The sequence below is a fragment of the Nanorana parkeri genome, unplaced genomic scaffold (assembly GCF_000935625.1).
Source record: "Nanorana parkeri isolate BGI_ZX_2015 unplaced genomic scaffold, ASM93562v1 scaffold490, whole genome shotgun sequence".
NCBI lineage: Eukaryota > Metazoa > Chordata > Amphibia > Anura > Dicroglossidae > Nanorana > Nanorana parkeri.
The window spans coordinates 803999-825692 of NW_017306758.1; the positions used below are offsets into that span (position 1 = coordinate 803999).

The 21694-nt window shown below is 44.4% G+C and overlaps 1 protein-coding gene across 4 annotated transcripts in view; it reads right to left on the bottom strand.

Annotated features, from left to right (window-relative positions):
- Window positions 1-1399: 1399 nt before the first annotated feature.
- The window catches only part of LOC108790642 (catenin delta-1-like), a 131346-nt gene continuing 111051 nt past the window's right edge, over window positions 1400-21694 (bottom strand). For 2 of the 4 annotated variants that reach the window (XM_018560952.1, XM_018560949.1), the window contains 3 exons: window positions 9502-9549; window positions 3334-3404; window positions 1400-1487 (listed from right to left, as the gene is read on the bottom strand). In XM_018560952.1, coding sequence (XP_018416454.1) covers window positions 1425-1487; window positions 3334-3404; window positions 9502-9549 — 182 coding nt within the window. In that variant the 3' untranslated portion in view covers window positions 1400-1424. Of the gene's footprint in view, window positions 1488-3333; window positions 3405-9501; window positions 9550-10959; window positions 10971-21694 lie in introns of those variants that run through there. The other 2 variants (XM_018560950.1, XM_018560951.1) reach the window with 2 other exon arrangements.

The window sequence follows — 21694 nt, forward strand, 5'->3', positions numbered from 1 at the left end:
GTTCAGGTTGAGAAATAAATTTTCCCATTTGATGTCCTCCAATAGGTGGCGCAGCTTATCAAAAGGTAGCCCTTCTGAAATTTAGGGTTCTTGTCCGTCCAGCACACTTCCCCTTTCCTGTATCCAATAGTGAAAGTAATCACATTGTGATCACTATTACCCAGTGTCTCCCCAATTACAATATCCTCAATTAATAAGGATAAAATAAGGATTAAAAAAAATTGTTGTTGTTAGGTTTGGAAGATATTTTAGCAGAGTGAACTTCTGCAGGTACAGAGTCCTCTGAACCGGGTGATGTACAATCCTCATCCTCCTTCAGGGGTTGAGGAAGCAGCCAGATGAATATCAGATATGGACTTTGGTGGAAAGGATGACGGGGCCTACTTGCAGTCTGAGGACTCTAAAAAGGCTGAAAGTTTTCCCTGAGGAGGAAGGCAGACTCAGTTTGGGACAGCGGTCTAGGATGGCACAATCATGACCTTTTGGGGAATTGCTGCCGATCTTTCCCTTCCGTTAGGTCATGACCTGCTTTCCTGATTGGCTAGGAAGCCAAAATATACAAATTCAAAGCTTCAATAAAGTCATTTACTAAACATGTTAGCATTCAACTATATGTAGTATTTTCAATTACTGTAATTCCCATTACACCTCTTTACTAAGTAGAACATCTGCACATGGTCACAATGAAAGACAGCACTTTACCTCAGTCACACTACAGCCAAAACTTCTGAACCAACTAAAATGCGTAAGGTTTAGTGAAGAATCTTTTCTTTAATGCTTTAACACTTCAAGTTTGCTGAAAGATTTACATGTGCTTTTAAGAAGCTTGCTGTATACACCACTCTTATACAAGTTGAAGCCTTGTGTGATTAATTGCATGAATCTGTGAATTGGCTGATTCTACATGGAACCAACAGATCTACATAAAAATATAAGACAAATTAAAAAAAAATGACAAGTCAGTAATTTTCCTAACAATCACAATTGCTGTCATTTTACTGAAATCTTCTGACCTATTTATAACCAAAATTAGGGAGAAATGGGTGCAAGAGGGAGCTGTTACTTAAGGAGCCCAACCAGATAATGTGTCTAAATTACCCAGAAAATAAAACCTGATTGGTCACTATGTGCAACCATTCTGCTTCTGTTCCCATTCTCATACTCCGTTTAAAAAAAGATTAAAAAAAATAAATATTTCTTCCTGCAGATATACATGTTTTTGCACAAGCAAAGAATGAGAAAACAGAAAAAGTACCTGGAAAGAACAAATATCAAACGATACAATAAACCACTATTCAGTTAAGGCAGAACAGCAAGTCACCATGAAGAAAAGGAAAAATACTTTCACGAAAAACAAATATGAAAAGTTGAAACTAAATGAAAAACAAAAGTGCTGGCATTACATACACATGAAAGAGGCAGGATTAGACTGGTTGGTCTTCAGCATCCCCAAGATCCAAAGATCCCCCAGTACTGAGAGACCTTTCCTGTGACAGAGAGTGTTAGTAATGAGATGAAAAGTATGTCACAACAGAGTATGAATAATAACATATCAATGAGGTAGAATACTGACATTCTACCTGAGCAGTACAATATTCACAGTATTATTATTATTATTATTATACAGGATTTATACACTGGGTGGCCAGATTTTCATGACCACCCCATCAGTACTTCGTTGGGCCACGAGATGACTCCACGAGATGTTGAAAAGTGATGTGAGGAATATGACACTGCCCTGTTGCCCTTCTGTTGTCTTCTAACAGTCTTGCCACTGTCCGTTCTGCCCTAACATTGACTGGTCGTTGACGGGCACAATTCGCACGTTCAGACCGTTAAGGCTGACAGTCCAGTCTTTAAACACTTTAACAGCTGCTCTTGAACATTTAACAAATTCTGCTGTTTTGCTGATACTCGCTCCATGGCTCCGCGCCAACAATCATCCCACGTTCAAAGGCTGTTAAATCGCATTGTTTACCCATATCTTCAGAAAAAAAATCACTTCTACTGTCGTGGTAAACAACCTGCTTCCCTATTCATAATGGTCTGGCCCTCTAGCAACTTCAGCGCAAAATTATAGCCAATTTGCCTACAAACGTCAGGTGGTCATAATAAACTGGCCACTCAGTGTATAGCGCCAACAGTTTGCGCAGCGCTTTACAATACAATTCAATAAAAGATGGTAAGGAGGGCCCTGCCCGCGAGGGCTTACAATCTAAAAGGGAGGGGCAAGTGCTACATGAGGAGGTAGCTGTGTGGGGATGAATTGTTTGAGAATGTAATATTTTCGGAACAGTAATTACAGCAGTACAGAATTAAATCTGAGTATGAGAGTGATCCTACATAGGTAGATTCTTACATTAGTACAGACTCAGCTCCCAGTAAGGCTGATTCTCTGGATACCAAGAAAATGCACTCTGCCAGCTGGAGAGCATTATTAATCTCCAAAAATGAAGTATTTTGCTGTATTGATAACATTCAAATCAAAATGGATGACAGAATGCAATATAGATGAAAATTGTACCTATCCTGTGCAGTCAAGACATGCAAAACAGAGACCAAATATGCGCATAAGATTATGTACAGATTTAACTTATTGTACCGTATGCAAAGGCCATCTAAAAGCCCTGAAATTGCTTTGTGGAGCAGCCATCTTGGATATGATGTCAGCTGCTCCAACAGACTTAGAGCTATCATTGGAGTAGTATTCTTCGCTCCTACCTTGGCAGCCACATAAAAGGTTGTGTAGGGAGGTGAAGGGAAGGTTGAAGGAGCTGGGCAAGCACAGAGTAATTAGACACTTTTCAGAAGAGAAGACTATTACTTGCAGAGATAGGGGGGTTGTGCTAAGGAATTGACTCTAGCGGGTTCAAAGGCATGTAGCAAGTAAATACAAATTTGTGGAAAGGAAAATACTGCAAGTAACCATTTACAAAAAGTATTATTTTTTATTTTTACTTGCAAATTTTTAGGTTGTTGACAGGGTCTCTTTAAATAAGGGCACGTATGTACACTCACTAAAGCTGCACAACATTTTGTTCTAAACAGTTGTCTACCAACAAAAATTATGTAGACTAAGTAGAGAGTATATAACTTCCTTGTTGCACTCCTTACCAAATGTCCCGTGTAGTGGGAGGGTGCTCGTGGTTACTGCGGATGGCACCGCCAATATCAGCAAACGCATAAAGATGTCACCAGCATCGTGTGCTGGTGACTACTTAAAGCAAACATATAAAGATGAGAGGTCACCACAAACCATTCAAGATTAGAATGCAGTTTAGGTAAGCGAGACAGTGTGTACATAGAAAAAAAAAAAAAGCATGCATGGTTTACCTTGAGAGGCTCCAGTTCAGAGAGATCTCCTGAAAGATTTAGGTGACGGGTGTTTTCCCCATTGAATGGTTCTGGGGAAAAAAGTAGATGAGAAAATATGAAAACCTATTACAAGTTTAAAAAAAGGTGTGTAGATATTTGCACATTTTACACAACTTTCAAAGCATACAGAGAGCTTGCAACCTAAGACTTATACAGTACTTAAAGACAGGCCAAAACCTTTACATGTATGAGTTTACAATTCAGTCAGTATTGATGAAAAAAAGCTAGGGTTTACTTTTATAGAAATGCTGTTTATGTTTGCTGTTGAAAATGTAATAAAGTTGGTTGCACACTGCTTAAAACCTGTTGCTGCTGGCTAAGGGTACAAAACACTCCCATTGGGTCAATTTACCTCCAAGAGACATTGTGGCAACTATCCATAGATACAGTAGGGCAGGGCTTGACAAATCCAGGTCACCATGACAACTAGAAATTGCATCCTGGCACCCGGGCTTTTTTCAGCCCATTTACGGTCACTGGCTGCCACCTCCGCCGCCAAACCAGCTTCCCTCCTCCTGTTCTCCTCCCCGCTAAGAGCCCGCTGCGCTCTGTGTCCCCTTCATACCCTTTTGCTTTCCCCACCTGTATCAGCAGAGGCAACGGGGATGGAAGGGGACTGAACACACTAAAGGCCAGACCTGTGGTTTCCTTTTGACGGGGTCCCGATATGGTCCATACCAAGACACTACCAAGGGGAAAACTGATCCAAATAACTCCTGGAGGCACCACAGTTGCTGGGTGGAGCAAAAGGGAAAACTGAATTGAAAAATCACCTGAAGGTAGCTGCATTGCCAAGTGGTCCAAGAATTGCCTCCCTGTATCCTGTGATGACGAACAAGAAAATTGTTTTCTTGGAGTAAATTAACAGGACACAGGTTGGTAATTTTAGACCATGATTTATGAAGCTGCCTTTGGGGGAAAAGACACTGGTAAGCTCTAATGACAGCCTTATATAACCCTACTATCTAAATATTACATAGGGGAAAATTTTGACTACTTGGAAAGTAACATCAACCCTACATGCAAAATTTAATACTAAACTAACTAACTAAAATGCCCAGAACCTTACTGGGACTTTACTGGTACTAAAGAGATAACTTGTTATCAGAACAAAATATATAGCTAACATTTAATTTTATTCACATATCATTAAATCTAAGAAAAACAAGGTAGATAAACATGACCAATCCATCCTAACAAAACACTTCCTCCCATACCCCTCATTAAAACAATGTGTAATACCTATACTTTACAAATTACACAAATTTTAACATATCCCACTGTTGCTCAATGACAGGTCTATGGGAACATCACCATCCACTTCAGCAGAAATTGGAGGACAAATTCAATTAAGCTATCATTACTGATACATTACATCTATTTTTTTTTAAAATTTCAATTACGCTTATAACTTGCTGTCAACTGCCCCCTGAAAAGTGATCCATCGTGGATTACTTAGGCTGGGTTCACACCATTTTCCGGACCAGATCTGGAACATTGTGCATTGCATTTTTGCCACGATTGGATTTTTTCGTTTAGCTTAAAATGGTCCAACGGGTGCGTTTCAGACGTTTTTGAGGAGTTCCAGTGCATTCCAAACCAGACAAAATAGGACAAGCAGTATTTTTCTGGTCTGGAATGCACTGCGCTGGTGGGTACAGAGGCCAGAAATGGCATAGGGATACATTTTGGGTCAGGAAAAAGTCTGGTCTGGAGGTAATCGGCATGTGGTGTGAATGGGCCCTTAGCAGAGGGCAATAAAAGTCAGCCACAGGTGTAAAAATTTGCCATTATCTGTGGACTATGGTTAAAAGACGTTATACACATGTTGGTGAAGGTTTTTCATTTCAGATGGAGACCCAAACATCCACCTGGGAAACATGGCAGAGGTCCATGTGGCAGCCTTGCAAATATGAAAAACAGATGTCTGATTCTAAAAGGCCATTAAAAATTGACTGAACTAATTAAGTGCACTTTTAAAAAGGGACCTTATCCTTACTGTACCTTCGTTTATAAGCTTGAATGTGAAGTTACCAAATCCACCTGGAAATATTGGAACAAGAGACCGGGTGGCCCCTACTGTGACCTTTCAGGAACGGGAAAGATTGAATCAAATTGTCTGAAAGCACTTGAAGCTCACAGATGGCTACGAACAAGCGAGTACCATGTTTAGCCAGGGAATATAAGTCTAAAATGTACTGGAGTAGGAAATAAAGAGGGAAGAACAATGTACCCGACAATGTAAAATGTCTCAAGAATTTATCCCTGTGCAATGCTAGGATAGGAGATATTCTTAAAGCTTAAGCTACTAACTCAGAAACGTGTCTCACAGAGGTATTAGCCATGAGTGTGGCTAGATAGGGGAATATCCCCAATAGGCTCCAATGGTGGTTTCTGTAGAAATGACAACCAGGTTGAGATCCCACAGTAACATTTAGGAACACACAGGGGGAGCAGTGTGAATAACAAACTGTACAAATGCTTTTCACTAAGAAGAGGCAAGTGGTCTTTGAAGGAAAAAAAAAAAAAAAATTGCCAAGGCCAAACCCTTGATGGTACTCGAGGCCAAATGCTCATCCAGACTGAACTGAAGGACAGGATTGGGCCAAGGGTGTACTTCCTGGCAAATAATTTCCTACCTTCCGCAAGCAAAGAATTCCTTACAAGTGCGTTGGTAGACTTTTGATTTCCTAGCCTCTAGGGGTGTAGGGATGACCAAATCCGAGAGGCACCTGTGCAACTTAAAACCTGGGCATCAAAAACCAAGCTGTTAAAGCCAGCGACCAAGAAGAAAGATTGTTAACTGGCCCCTGGGACAGAAGATCCAGTGATCTGGGAAGGCCCATGGAGAATCTGCCAGGAGTCCCATTGTAAGAGCACTATATCATTCAGGCATGGTCAGGTGGCCTTGCAGCCGAAATGTCCAGCATTGAAGGGGCAACTGAGTTGCCGTGAGCTCTAGGATACTGTTCAGGAACCAAGCTTCCTTAGACAACCAAGTCCCCTGTATGGAAAAGGTATCCAAAGGCGGACAGGCTGACATCTGTCGCGAGCATTGTTCAGGCCATCAGGAAGAAAGATTTAATTGATTCCAGCACTGGGTTGGAAAGCCACCATACCAGGGCGAACTTAGATTTGTTGGTCAGGTATAGCGAGTAATTCGGACAGATTTTGCAAGTTCTACACTGACAGAATGCTGAGCTGCAATGGTCTGGAGTGAAACTGGGCTTATGGGACTCCCTCGAAGGAGGCCACCATTAGGTCCAGAACCCTTCATGCAAAGTGAATGGTTGGTTAGCTCCTGGACTGTAGGAGTCAAACATGAAAACAGAGAGACTGGAGTTTGTCTGGGGGGATCAAGACCCTGCAAAGCCAAATCCAAAGTTAGGCACAGATACTCCCAAGTGATGAGTTGCATCCAGTGCTGTTTGGACATTTAGGATCCATATAAATCTCTGCAGGGTCTGCGCTGTCCATTAGACACTGGCTGATAAAAATCTGAACTGACAGTTCCCTTTAGCAGGAGATCATGTAGAAATCCCATGATGATGATACCCTAGCTACCATCTTGGTGAAGACCCAAGGCACCGTGGATAGGTCAAAGACCCAAGGTACCGTAGACAGGTCAAGGGCAACAAATTGGTAATGTTGCATGCCCACAGCAAAATGCAGGTAGTGCTGATGCAAGTGGAAAATGGAAATGTGCAAGTAAGCACCATGGATGTCCACAGAGGCTAGAAGATCTCCCAGGTGAAGGAAAGCTATGATTGACCAAGCAGATTCCATGCAGAGTTTATAAACTGAAAGGAATTTGAGAATCTTTATTTCCAGAATGGAGCGAATGCCCCCTTTTGCCTTGGGGACGATGCCGTGAACAGGTAAAGAGAAATTGTGGAACAATTTCTCCTATGGGACGGGCCATGAACCTTTGAGAGAGGAAAGATCTGCCTGCTTTTGCAAAGAGGTTGGCAAGTTTGATAGCACTAATCACGGTGGAGACAGAAACAAACTCCAATGTGCAGACCCTGGATACAAAATTCTGGAACCAAGGAACTTTTTTCTTTTCATCTCAGGGGCCTAGGGCTTACCAGCAGGAGCTTATAAATACTTTTTTGGGGGTCAAAAGAGTCCTCCCTCTCCAACCCCCACCAACTGCAGGACTTCCTTATTTTGGATGTCCAAAGAATTGCCAAATAAGTATTCCCCTACAAACACCAACATTTGAGCCAAAAAAATTGTCCAGTGGCCCCCGAGTGAATGGAGTTTGAGACCCCCTGCTGTAGAGGAAAGATAAACCTGGACCGCTCTAACCACATCCAAGAGGTGGAGAGAGACCTAATTGGAATGTTTCGGAGCAGGACAAAAGGAGTGAAGGTGAAAGCTTTATTGTGAAATATCTTGAATACTTTAGCCAACCAGCACCTTTATCACCTGTTTTCTAATTCATCTAATCAAAATATGCAAGAATTAAACACATATCTTGGAGGTCGATAATTTCCCAAAACTTGTAGACCAGTGTAATTATTAATCCGGTGCACCAGAGCTCAAAAGAGCACCAATACTTTCCATAATGTAACAGCCTAAAAAAACTCCTTTATTAAAAAATGTAAATGCTTACATAAACACAGATACTTGGCTTGTCACACCGCCCTTGCTCTTCCAGCAGACTCTTCCTACGTATTGACCTCTATCTTTGCCTTTCAGACTGTCTCTCACCCCAGCTCCTCACAAGTGAGCCCTCACTTGTGGGGGCTTCCGCCAACCAGTAGTACTTAAGCCACAGCAGTCTACCCTTATGCCTACAGAAGGCCCAGACTCAGCAGGTGCTGTACCATGCGTTTTCTCCAGACCACCAGAGTCTGTCAAACTTCCATAACCTACTGCCAGTTGCAAGGTAGGACCAATAAAAAGGTGAAGAAAGTTTTAAACAGCTCCTCAAGTCACTTGTTTACCGTGCGCCTAAAAAAGAACTATGGTTAAAGCTTTTTTTGGTGTTAGGTCTCTTTTGGGTCATAGGAGGATTTGGCAAGAAAGAGCTGCATCCACTTTAGGAAATGATTACTATTTTGAGGAGGGTATCCTCAAAAGGATATTGCTGTGAAAAAAGTGTTTTGTAGGTGCATAAACCTTTCTAGGATGTTGCCAAGCTGCATTAGGTACCTCCCCCTTCACTAGAGACTGCGTAGGGAAAGTCTTGGCTGGTTATCTTAGGACAATCCTGCTTAAGGTTCAATGGACAAGTATTACCTCACCACCTCTATCAGCGCCACAATAGTGTCTCACAACCTTTGGTGAAGGATAGTGAAAGGTGGATCCGCCTGACACCATATTTCTGAGCCCAAGGAGGTAGGGATCACTGTGTCAAGAATTCACTCCTCCTCCTCCCCATCTGGCAAACGGGCAGTAGCCATGGCCACATCCGCTGAGGCACTAATCATAGCCTATATCTGTCCCATAAATATGGTAATTGATACTGCAAAATCTTCTTTGGTAAGGCATGTAGAAAGTGTCACTCCAGATGGGCTGGTAGATGCATCAGAAAGAGCAGTGAGCTAAAATGGTGGGCTAATACACAAACCATATGTAGCAGTGTCAACGGGGGAAGTCTTATGTAACCACCCTCAACCATTAACAGCTGTGGAGCTGGGCCATCCCTGATCTCCCCTGTCCCTAAGAATCTGCGATAGTGAGGGACACCATTTGGGTACTCACGGACCAGCACCGAAAGGTTTGTGAGGGTCCCCAGTGCTCCCAGCTGTCCTCAGTGTTTTGTTACTAGGTTCACACAACATTTACCCAGGATTCCTACATTTCTCTAACTGAATCCAATTCAGAAAAAGAGTGAATCTTGGGGGAAACATCTATTAATAGGCCAAGTTGTGGTTAGATTTATAGTTGAAGAAATATATCTAACAAATATATTCTGATGTATATGAGGATACAAATAAATGTATTGCGTTAAAACTAAAGCTGTAATAAAAGTAAAAAAAATTTCAATGTATTGTTGAACTAAAACAAAAATAAAATACACTTGTTTTGTTTAGAGAGATCAAAAGATGGGGGGAAAACAATTAACAAAATGTTTTTCTATAACTGGGATAATAAAAACAAATATATGCATACTACCTGTTCTAATGTCACTCAGTGGAATGTCAATACCTTCAGACAGTTTATCTGGAAAAAAAATTGCCAAAATATATATTAAGACTAAAATGATCTATACATTACAAACAAAATATAAATATCTGTGTTGCTGTGCTGTATCCATTTCAGAGACAAGGCAGTCTGCTGCAAAACAGAAGTTCTGCCCAGCATGAGAACAGATACAGATTTAAAAGGAAGAGCAGCAAAGAGAAGGGAAACAACCATGGATTACAGTAAGGCACACATTACAGTATTGTTTTATGTTAAAAAATCTGAGGGTTTAATGTCACTTTAAGTGAGTGGTTCTCTTTTTCTCTCAATTCACATCAGTGTTGCAGCGTTTTCACACGTTTTATTTGCGTGGTTTTTATGCGCATTTTACAGGCGTTTTCTGTTCATCTGTAATAGTGTTTTAAGGCACGTTTTCAGTTGTCCAAGGAAAAGCAGTCTCAGCTTTATTTTTAAAGCCGAGACTGCTTTTCGCGCTAAAAAAAGTCTGAACGCGCAAAAACCCTCTGATTGGCACGTTTCCATTGAAGTCTATGGGGCAAAACGAGGTGATAAGTGCGACAAAAGAAGCCCAAGGACAATTTTAAACAAAGGGCGTATTTATACACTCGATTTAACGCGTTTGCGTGAACGGCCCCATAGGAATACATAGCACTTTAGCACGGAAAAAACCATGTGACAAAACACCCTGGTGTGAATGGGGGCTTATAGTACTAGAGAGCATTAGTAGAAGGGAGAAGCATAAGGTTTTAAACATGTTTTACCCATTGCCTCCCAAGTACTCACTGAGCCAGGAGTCGGTATCAGGCCAGACCTACAATCTCAAAATATGGCAGGGTGGTCTGCACTGTTAATTATTGCCAGGTATACCAGAAGGTATGCTGTGTACCCAGTCCTGGTGAAGGACTAGCTGGAGTTGCATCTTGGAGGTGAGAGAGGTTACCAAGAGTTTACACAATAGAAGACTGGTAGATCCACTACTGGGGGCACTCAGTCAGGAAAGGAGGAACTGATTACAAGGGTGGTGAACCCTGGCCTTGCAGCACTAAGAAGAAACACCGTCACTTCAGGGATGTCACAATCAGATCCTCAATGTTAAATGAATTGGGAAAGCCTGCACTCGTTGGCAATCTGGAGAGACTTTCAAAATGTATCCAGCCGGAATCTGCCATTGATTAGAAAGAATCCTCACAAAAGTGTTGAAAATAGCAGAGCTAAAAAAAACCCCATAAGTTAGGTACCTGGTAACTGTTTCCAGGAATCTTCCACCCACATGAAACAGGAAACACATCATCCACAATTAGAATAAAAGGGTCACCTCAGTATTACGACAGAACGGACCACCAGACAGTAACACTGAAATTCATGTTGAACAACACCCCTCAACAAGCAGGGTGGGAATCCGTGCTGCCGTGGAAGATTCCTGGAAACAAAGTTACCAGGTACCTAACTTATGTTTTCCCAATTCATCTTCCAGAGTGTTATGATGTTTTGCAGCCTTTCTTAGGCCCAGAAACAGGCCAAAAATATTCTTGAATCTCCTCCAAAAGTGACTGCTTCCCAAGTAGTACTAGATAATCTTGTACAGTCTAGTTGGCTCTAGAAGCCAGCTTTCATACAATGGATGAGATTTGATAAAAGACTTGCTTAACCTCTTGGAATCTCTTTCTTCCCAGGTCCGCAAGCTGCCAATAACTGTCTGGGGTGAGGCACACCAAGACTACCCAGCAGCCGACTCTAGAGATTGTATATAAAAACCTCTGCCCAGTCTTAAAAAGGCATCCATTCACATGGATATAAAGAGCATGGATATACATGTTTAGTTCAATCTGATTTTATTAGAAATATTCGGTACAAAATCAAAGAAAACAAATCGCACATAAAAAGGTAGTAACCACAAAAAAGGGGTAGGTTATCCCTAGCAGGATGGAAGTACCTCACATATTTATGATCGGGCAATGTCTAAGCTGGTAAGATAATTGGCATTAGAAACACATATTAAGCCTGCTATCAAGCCACGAGTCGCAGGCCCAACCTCACAAGAGCTCTAGGGGTAGATGTGAAGGAGAGCCAACGTGGATTTCCACGTTAGCGAGTCCACTCTAGTAGGGGGGCTAGTGCTGAGCAGGACACAGGAAGTGGGTTTGGACAGGAAATAAAAGTTAACCAGGGCAGGACCCCCAGCGAGGAGAGGTATAGAGTAGTGAGAGAACAGGGGGACTTCTTCTCATGGGCTTTACTGGCAATAAGTCATGGTGGAGAGGATGGAGTAAATGAGGGAAACTGAGTGTGTCCGGGGCGATGAGGCCAGAAGTAGGGAGTCAAAAGCGGTAGGGTCTGCCTGGAAGCAGTCCGGCGTGGGGAAGGAGGTGACGGAGCGAAACTGCCCCTCTGCCAACCAAGTTCCACGAGTCGCACCAAAGGGAGTAGCCGATTCCGGAGGCTGAGCTCTCAGAGCTGAGATAAGGCGACGATGTGAAACTCTATCCCATCGGCCCAGCGAGGATCCGGACAGCGCTGGAGTGAAAGCCGGGTTGCCAAAAAGAGGAGTCATCGGGCCCAAGTAGGAAGCGATACCCAGGTGAGAGATATACCGATCCCATAACTTCCGAGTGTGAGAGGTCAAGAGAGGGAGAGCAGCGGATGCAGGCCTGGAGCCAGGTGGTATCCAGGGTAAAGCCAGCAAATCAGCAGCTGTGAGATTCGTCCAGACAGATCCATTGTTTGTCTCTGGCTCGGTAGAACCAGTCTACTATGCGGACCAACACCGCCGAAGCATAGGAGAGGAAGATATCTAGCGCGCCAGCACCCCCTCTGCGTTTCGTCAGAGCCAGTATTTCATAGCTGAGCCGGGGACGAGAGGATCCCCACACAAATTTTGTGAAGGCCTGTTGAATGTGTCTCAGGTATACAGTAGGGATGGCAATGGGTAGCGTTAGGAATAGATACAGGAACTTGGGGACAATGTCCATTTTGAGCACATGATTCTGTCCCAGCCAGGACAGGAATTAACGGTAGTATGAAGCCAGGTCTCTGGACTCTCCCACTAGCAAGGGGCGGAAGTTCAGGGTGTGGAGTCAGCCAGGTTCCTGGGGAGGTGGATTCCCAGGTATTTCAAGGAGGTGGGGCAAATAAGGAAGGAGAAGTTGCTATCAAGGAGGCAGAGATCTTCCTCTCCCAAATAGACTGAGGATCTCCGATTTAGAAATGTTAACCCAAACGTTCCTCAGAGCTCCAAACCTCTCGAATTCCTGCAGAATAGTGGGCTTAGCGATACGGGGCTGAGTGACGTAGAGCAGTAGATCATCAGCGAACAGTGCAAGCTTAGATCTGTGGGGACTCAAGCAAGCCCTGGAAAGAGGAATTCTGACGAAGGGCAATCGCCAAATGTTCCATAGTGAGTACGACCCGGGCCGATGGGTGCAAGTAGAGGGCCATGAGGTTACTTAGCAATGCGGGAACGTAGACTCAGCTGTGACAGTGTGCTTGAGGAAAGTCCAGTCTAGACGATCAACCGATTTATCAGCGTCCACGGACAGGAGGCATAGAGGGGTGTAGGACGTTTGGGCATAGTGCATCAGTAGCAAGGTCCTAATAGTGTTGCCCCGAGCCTCACGACCATGGAAACTTCACTTGGTCAGGATGGATTACCCCCGGGGGGAGAGGTTTCATCCGGTTAGCAATCATTTTGGCAAACAGTTTCACATCGACGTTGATCAAAGAGATCGGCCTATAATTTGTGCAGAGATAGAGGTCCTTGTCTGGCTTCGGGGATCAGGGAAATGTGGCCTAACACTTGTAGCGAGAACGATGCAACCCTGGGACACAGGGTGAAAGACCCGAAGCATGAAGGAGGTAAGAGAGTCCCTGAACGTTTTGTAAAATTTCACTGTGAAGCCATCGGGGCCGGGGCTCTTGCCCGCAGGTGCGGATTTGAGGGCTGCGACCATAAGTCAAGGCTCAGCAGTTTCAGGCGAGCTTGAGAGGTGCGTAGCAGAAGCTCTGACGAAGGAGAACTCTGGTGCGGAGTCTCCAAGTCTGAGGTGCTGGATGGCTTCCCGAATCTATCTAGTTTATTGGCCTGTAGATTAGGACTGAGTTGCCTCTGGGATCCCCCGCAGGTGAATGTTATTGCGTCGTCTGTGGTTCTTTCCGTCCTCCACCCTTAGCTGCAGCTGCTGGAGCCGGGCACGGTGGGACCCCTGGACCGCCATCCTGTAAAGTCACTGAGGCCGACAGGGCAGAAATGCTAGCATCAGCTGCCGTGACCCTCTGGCGGAGCTCCCTCACAGCACCCACCAGGCGCATGACCCATGTGTCGAAGTCAGCCGGAAAGGCTGTGAGCAGGTCACGTACCTCCCCTGCAGCTGAGAGGTCCGGTTCGAAGAGGTCCTCCGGTGCCGACGAGTCCAGAGGCATCAGTACTGTGGGTGCGGGGGAGGCAGAGGAACGGAGGCCCTGCACAGGCGCAGCTGCGGCCTTCTTCTGCTGGGAGACCTTCGGCACCATGTCACGGCCGGCCGGAAAGTCTTCCTCGTTCGTGCAGCAGCGAAAGGAGGACGATATTTCCCTAGTCCAGGAGTTGGAGGGAGCTACAGGTGAGGTCCTGGTGTCGGACAGAGCGGGGGATTTAGTAGTGCTGGATATTTAGGCTGTATGGTGCCCTGGTACAGCAGAGCTCTCAGCAGCAAGTCTTCACTCCACCATGGTCGGCCACCCCTCCCCCCCAGATATACATGTTTAAATGTATTGCGTGTGTGTCTGCACACACACACACGCACACACACACACAGTCACACACAGTCACCCATGAACCCTCACCCACGTAAGTTTCCATGGATAATGACCTCAGTAAGGAAGGTATACATATACACATGCACACCCCTACATTAAGCGACTGTAATGTTTGTTTTGGCCTCATTTAGGACATCTAGCTGAATGTACCTAGGGCCATTGTTCAAAGACTGTCAATTCAAGGCCTTGTGATCTTTTCAGAAGCGAAGAGCTCACCCGGGTATGTAGCTATATTTATCCAGTTAACCATCTGTAAAGTATACACAGTACCCCAGTTTCATAAAATTTGTTTAAGCATGCCCCTATTTGTGATTTGTTTGAGCCATTGTATGCATTCACAAGTCTGAAGAGTTATGCGTAGGAATTTGCTAAACAAGCAATTAAATGTAACAGGGCATTTAACCCTTCGTTACATGCACTCTCAGCAACCCATCTTTCCTAACAGGGAAAACCGATCAGCAGCTTTGCAGACATTACTGAATACCCAACATACACTAAAAAGTGCCCTTGAGCAAGAAGAGGCGACTATGAAATAAAACAAATATCAGATGGCTGGCCTATGACCTAAGGTCTGATACTCACCCAATACTAGAGGCAGAATAGTGAAGCTGATGTATGTGAAGAAGCAGGTCATTACCTCAGCCTACTAGATCTGTAGGAGTAAAAACACCCTACCATGTAGTTGTACCCAATAGACTATTATGTCTAAAAGATATACACCCAAACACAGCTCCACGCTTAACCGTGCGTCATGCAGTATGTAGCTGGTCTCTGACAATTTTGTTTATTAGGGCTTGTCCACCTCAGCTGCATTCAGGTGTGTGTCCAGAACAAGGGTCTCAAATCACACCTCTGCGTTCTGTTCCAGTGTTTAATAGAAAATAATCTAGCATAAAACCATAATACACTACTTTTCCACCACACAACACTTCCCTAAACTGTATATAATACAAGAGCGAATACAATCGTGATATCCTCCCTGATATAAGGCCAATTCTCATGTGTCAAATTAAAACAGAACTTAAAAGCATGAATTCAACCACCCGAAGCCATGCTTGAGGTGGGTACAGGGCAAATCTAGTGATTTTCAAAGTATAGCCTGGAAAAAGGTTCTGTCCCATAGAAGACCCCTAACATAACATATGCCTTACACAGCCTAATAGGTTCCTTAAACTGTATGCGTTCAGCAAAAAGGATGCATTAGCAAAGTCTTGTCTAGGAGAACCTCTGTAGGGTAGGGTTAACCCAACCAGGTTACTTGGTAGGTGCCAACTTACACAAGATAGGCAGTATAAGGTTACATTCATATTTGCTGCTTGCACTCCATAGCTCTATACACCGAAAAAAATCTGGCAGGCTAGATGCTGAATTTATGCTTTTATATGCGTAAATGATTTACACATGTGTGCATATACGTGTATATGTGTCTAGACCAGGAGTAGGGAACCTTGGCTCTCCAGCTGTGCTGAAACTAGAAATCCCATCATGCTTCTGCCTCTGGGAGTCATGCCTGTGGCTTGTAATGCCTTTTGGGATTTGTAGTTTCAGCGCAGCTGGAGAGCTAAGGTTGCCTACCCCTGGTCTAGACGCATCTAGTATAATTCTGTGAACAAAATGTGTTTACATGCGACTAGACCAATCACTAGAGCAACAAACTTTATCAAACCCTAGATGCAACTGACCTCTGTCTTCCACAACGCATGTGCAGACAATTGATAGTAATTCTCATTTGTATGTAGATATACACAACCACTTCCCGAAGAGTTTTTTCTTCATCATAACGCATCTAGTTGCCTTTATCCACCTTATTACTTTTGCAGCGGTACCTCACACTTCTGCTATACGAAAGATGATAGGCAAGGGTTTCTACCCTCAGCCTCTTACACCTCTGGCACGGCAGTAATCATTATGAGCTGTCTTCCCAGGTGGGATAAGTCAGCCTATTAATCGATCTTTCATGTATGCTGAATATACGCACCCACACACAAACAGTGTAGTCCAACTGGCCGGAACACTGAAGCTTTTATGGGGGTCCCCCCCCTTTAATTAGAAGGATTGTTCCCCTTGAAACCTGAGCCAGCACTACAGGAAGAGGCCGAGCTGAAAAGGGAAGTTCTCCCCAAGCATAAGACATGAGGATCTCTACCTCTACTTCTCACTATTTGGGCCTCTCTTCTAAAATTGTTTTTTCTTTACCCCCCCTCTCCACCACACAATATATATATACATTTCACCCTCCCTCCTGCCCTCTACCTATTACTGCACTCATCATCTCCTGCTCATTCTGAATCCACATGCTAGAGTTACCTCCAGGTCACTAAGGCAAGTTCACCTGTACAAAACTCCCTCTCATCTTACTTCACTCACCCTTCTGCTTCTCCTGACTTCAGGGGATATATCTCTCCCAATCCTGGCCCTCTCTTTTCTAACACCCACCTTCCTAACCCGCACTGCCTTTCCTCTGGCAGCAGCTGCAATCCACACAACCTGATTTCTATTCCCCTGCTTCCTATAACCAGGCCCTCCTTCTCTTGTGCCCTCTGGAATGCCCGCTCTGTCTGTAACAAACTCACCGCTGTCCATGATCTTCTCATCTCAAATTCCTTTAACATGCTTGCCGTCACTGAAACCTGGCTTCAGGAATCCTACTCTGCCTCCCCTGTTGCCCTCTCCTATGGTGGCCTCCACTGGATACACTCACCCAGACCCAATGGACGGAAAGGAGGTGGAGTGGGAATCCTCCTATCCCCGCAAAGCACTTTTCAAATTCTGCCTTCACCTCCCTCTCTATCCCTCTCCTCTTTTGAAACCCACTGCATTCGCCTATTCTCTCCAATTTCTCTGAGGATTGCTGTTATATACCGGACACCCGGACCAGTATCTCGCTTTCTGGATGACTTCTCTGCCTGGCTACCCTACTTTCTCTCCTCAGAAATACCCACTATCATTCTTGGCGACTTTAACATTGTTACTAACATTAACTCCCCAGGTTCCACTCAATTTCTTAACCTAACCTCTTCTTTTGATCTAATTCAATGGACACAGACTCCTACTCACTCTGATGGTAACACACTTGATCTTGTTTTCTCCCACCTATGCACTCCTTGCAACCTCTCCAACACCCCTTTCCCACTCTCAGAGCACAACCTGGTCAGTTTCTCAATCACACTGTCCCCAACACTGACTCCCCCAACAAGGCACACTGTCACCCAGAGAAACCTCCACCACCTCGACCTTTCTCTTCTCCACTCTGCTACTGACTCCCTCTTTGACAAAATCTCACCCCTGTCCTGGCTACTTCTGTTTAACAACTCACTCTCATCCTCCCTAGACACCTTGGCTCCCCTCACAACACGCAGACTTACACCACGCCCGCTACAACCGTGGCAAACTGAAGTTACCAAACATCAAAAAAGACAAAGCTGCGCTCTTGAGCGACTGTGGCGGAGAACTAGGTCTCTGCAAGACTTTTACCTGTACAAAGCTGCCCTGTTAAAATATAACTCCTCCCTCCGTGCTGCCAAACAAACTTATTTTGTCACTCTCATTAACACACTCTCATCCAGACCTCGTCAACTCTTTTCTACCTTCAAGTCTCTACTATGTCCTCCACCACCACCACCCACTAACTCACTCACTGCCCAGGACATTGCCATTCATTTCAAAAACAAAATAGATACCATTCGAGATCAGATCGCCACTGTCCAATCAACTGCTCCTTTTATTATAGTACCTGATCCTCCATCACACTTGTTACTTTCCTCTTTTGACCCTGTCACCACAGAGGAGGTTACTAAGCTTCTCTCTGACACCCACCTCACCACTTGCCCCCTGGACCCTGTTCCCTCAAAACTACTTCGGTCACCCTCTTGCTCTATCCTAGACTGTTACCCACATTTTCAATATTTCCCTCTCTACTGGAATCTTTCCTACCCCACTCAAACATGCACTAGTCACCCCAATACCCAAAAAACCTTCACTGGACCCTACCAACCTCAATAATTTCAGACCTATCTCCTTACTCCCATTCACCTCTAAACTCCTAGAACGCCTCATCTACAACCGCCTGAGTTGCCACCTCGCTAATAACAACCTTTTGGACCCCTTTCAGTCCGGCTTTCGCCCCAAACACTCCACTGAAACCGCCCTCCTAAAACTCACCAATGACCTAATAACCGCTAAAAACAACGGCCACTATTCCTTACTCTTGCTATTAGACCTCTCTGCTGCTTTTGACACTGTTGACCACCCGCTGCTCTTCATAAAAATCCACTCGCTTGGCCTACAAGACTCTGCTCTCTCATGGTTCTCATCCTACTTATCTACGCGCTCCTTCAGTGTCACCTACAATTCTAACTCCTCCCCTCCTCTTCCTCTTTCTGTAGGGGTCCCCCAAGGCTCAGTCCTCAGATATGTTAAAAAATATCTGAGGGTTTAATGTCACGTTAAGGAACTATGGAAGAGTCCCCTAATATTACTGTAAAGGCAGCACCAGATTCTGCTATATTATAGGTGTCCCTATATTAAGCTTTTTATCATAACAAAACAATCACTGAGTTGTCTTATCCCGGTGGGATAAAGTTATAGCATATCTGTTTTTAGGTTCATCAGCTTATGCCGATCAGCACCTTATCAGGTTTTAACGCTAGAGGGAAAAATTAGGCTCTTGCGTTATAAGGAAAAAGTATAACAGTGCTGGCCCAGTGGCAGGAACCTCACAATTGTCTGGAGGTTTCCACCCATGCAATTAGAATGTTCAATAACCTGTGGAGCTGACCCACCAAGGTGAATTGAATTTCCTTGCAAAAGGTCGCCAGCGCAGTGAGGAAAAAATGGTGAACTCAAGGAACTGCAGAAAAAAATGTCCTATTACTTTTGCAAAGGTATCACAGGCTTCTGCTATAGTATAGCTGTTGGGCAAGTATCTCTATATATAGTGTCTTATCACAGCAATAAAGACCACGGTATATCTAATTATGTCTATTTGGCGTCTTCCGAATACATAGAACCTTATCAGGTTTACCCCAAGTGGGAAGAGAGCTCTTGTGATATAAGTGCAAGATTTAATAGCGCAGCCCAAATGGCAGGAATCTACCCAGATTGTATGGAGATTTCCACCGATGCAGACAGCAAGTTCATTCACCTCTGGAGCAGCCCACCCAGGTGAAATTGAAAACAAATTAGGAAAACCCTTACCCTATACCAAATACATAGAGCCTTATCCGGTTTAACACTAGTGGGGAAGAAAGGCTCATGCAATAGGCAGGCAACCTACAACAGTGCAGCCCAAGTGGCAGGAATTACTCCAGATTGTATAGAGATTTCCCACCAGTGCAGACAGCAAGCTCATTCACCTGTGAAGCCTCCGCCCCAGGTGAAAACAATAATAAAAAAAGGTGAGAGTGTGGAAACCTTGTAAATTGAACCATTGCCTTCCTTTCAAGGTACAAGAGGGAAGAAATTTCCCTTTCCACAATTCTATATGCTGGTCTTTGGCGTATGGGAGGAACCCAGCACAACTGAAACAGGCCCATGAAGTACAGGGAGAATGTGCAAACTCCATGTGGATGGCGTCTAGGCTGGGTCTGAACCAGGGACTCAGCTGCTGCAGGGCAGCAATTCTTACCTGTACGCCATTGGGCTGCCACTTCAAGGTACAACAGGGACCAACACCCCTATATCTCACATATCCAAGTAAAAAACAGAGAATAGGAATAAAAATCGCTTCTGTGTCTTAGCCCCAAAGAAAACATGTCTTAGGGTACCACATACCTTACAGTCTTATTCACCGGTAAGTTGTCTGCAGGCATAAGCACATGGCTGGGCACCGTAAAACATACATTACCTCTAACAGAGTGTGGCCCTGCAGTCTCGGGCTGCCATGAGACTGGCGCTGCTAGGAATACTTAACTTCCAGTATAAGGCGTGAAGACGAAGCATGCTCCCTACCCCCCGTAATATGCACATGAGAGGGGAGAGTGCAGAGGAAGCCACGAAAGAAAAAAATGGAACAGCCAGGCTGTCCTAAAAAATAAACTGCCAGAATCTAACCCCAGATCCTTTGCGAGCAAGATCCTGTCTGCATGAGAGAGATATAACCATGGACTCTCTGTTATGCATGTCCCTTTCAGAAGATACACAGATCTGGCAGAAAGGCTTGGACCGGGATCAAAACAATTTGTTAACGCAGGAAGCACATCTTAGGGTGTGTTGGCTTCTGCTGGCACAGGCTTGTCCCCTGAGGCCTGTACTTACACCAAAAAAGGGAAGGGCTCAGAGCCTGCCAAACCCTTTACCAAACTGCACCCATGTGGAGAGAAACCCACTGAAAGGTGCATAAACCAAGCCGAGTACCCTTTGCTCCACCAAAGCAGGTAGGGTACAGGTAGCGTCGACTTGTCAACTGTAGACCCCGCCTACCTTGGAGCTGGCGCCTTGAACCCCCAAAATAGGAAAAGCAGCCTGTGATGGAGTCCGACGGCGTGGCACACCCCTTGCCAGCTGGACTCACGCTCCTGCCCCACTCCTGGTGCCCCTCCTTGCCGTTGTGGATTGTCCTGCTGTAACCCCCGCTTGCCCCAGGCCCGAGAGCCCAATGGGTCATCCGTCAATTCCTCTAGCAAGACACTCCAGGGGAATCAACCTAGAGTCACTACACCAGCAAGGATAGTTGCCATCTCCTTCAAATTATGGAGGGAAACATGCATTGTGTGCACCTACGTTCAAAAAGTTATATGTTGCTGCAAACATTGGAATAAGAGCAGTAACTTTAACACCATCACTTAATGTTAACTGTGAATCGATGAGCGTTAAAGGCTTTTAAAGTGTTGCCCACGGGCAATTTTAGGTATTGTAGTTTTTTGCCATTTCACAGGTGCACGCAAATTTAAAGTGTATTTCCACTTTTGCAAGCAAACTGGGATAACACCTATTTTCTGTTTGTTACATATTCCCATTCCCCCCAAAAAATACCTTGCAGTTTACATTACTTTTACTTGTCCTAAGGTTTATTGGTTTCTTAAGGGTTAACATTTTTACTTTGTGTCTCCTTCGTAATGTTAGGAGGGGGTGAGGGGTTTGCACTGTAAGTTAATGAGAGAAACACCAACAAATTTTAGTCCCAAGTCTTTCTATACGGGAAGATCACTGTGAAGATGCTCAGAAAAAACATGGATTCAGTTACAGCCTGATTACAAAAAGAACATTTTTTTTTCTATTTTTCGTTATGCTGTGTGAATGAGAACACAAACATTTTCAAATTTGACTGCAAAAGTGCAAATAAACTTTAACCATTTTGCTGCCACGTTATTATCAACATTTTAGGCCTAAAAATAAGTTAACCCCCCCCCCCCCTAATTTTTCTCTGAACCAG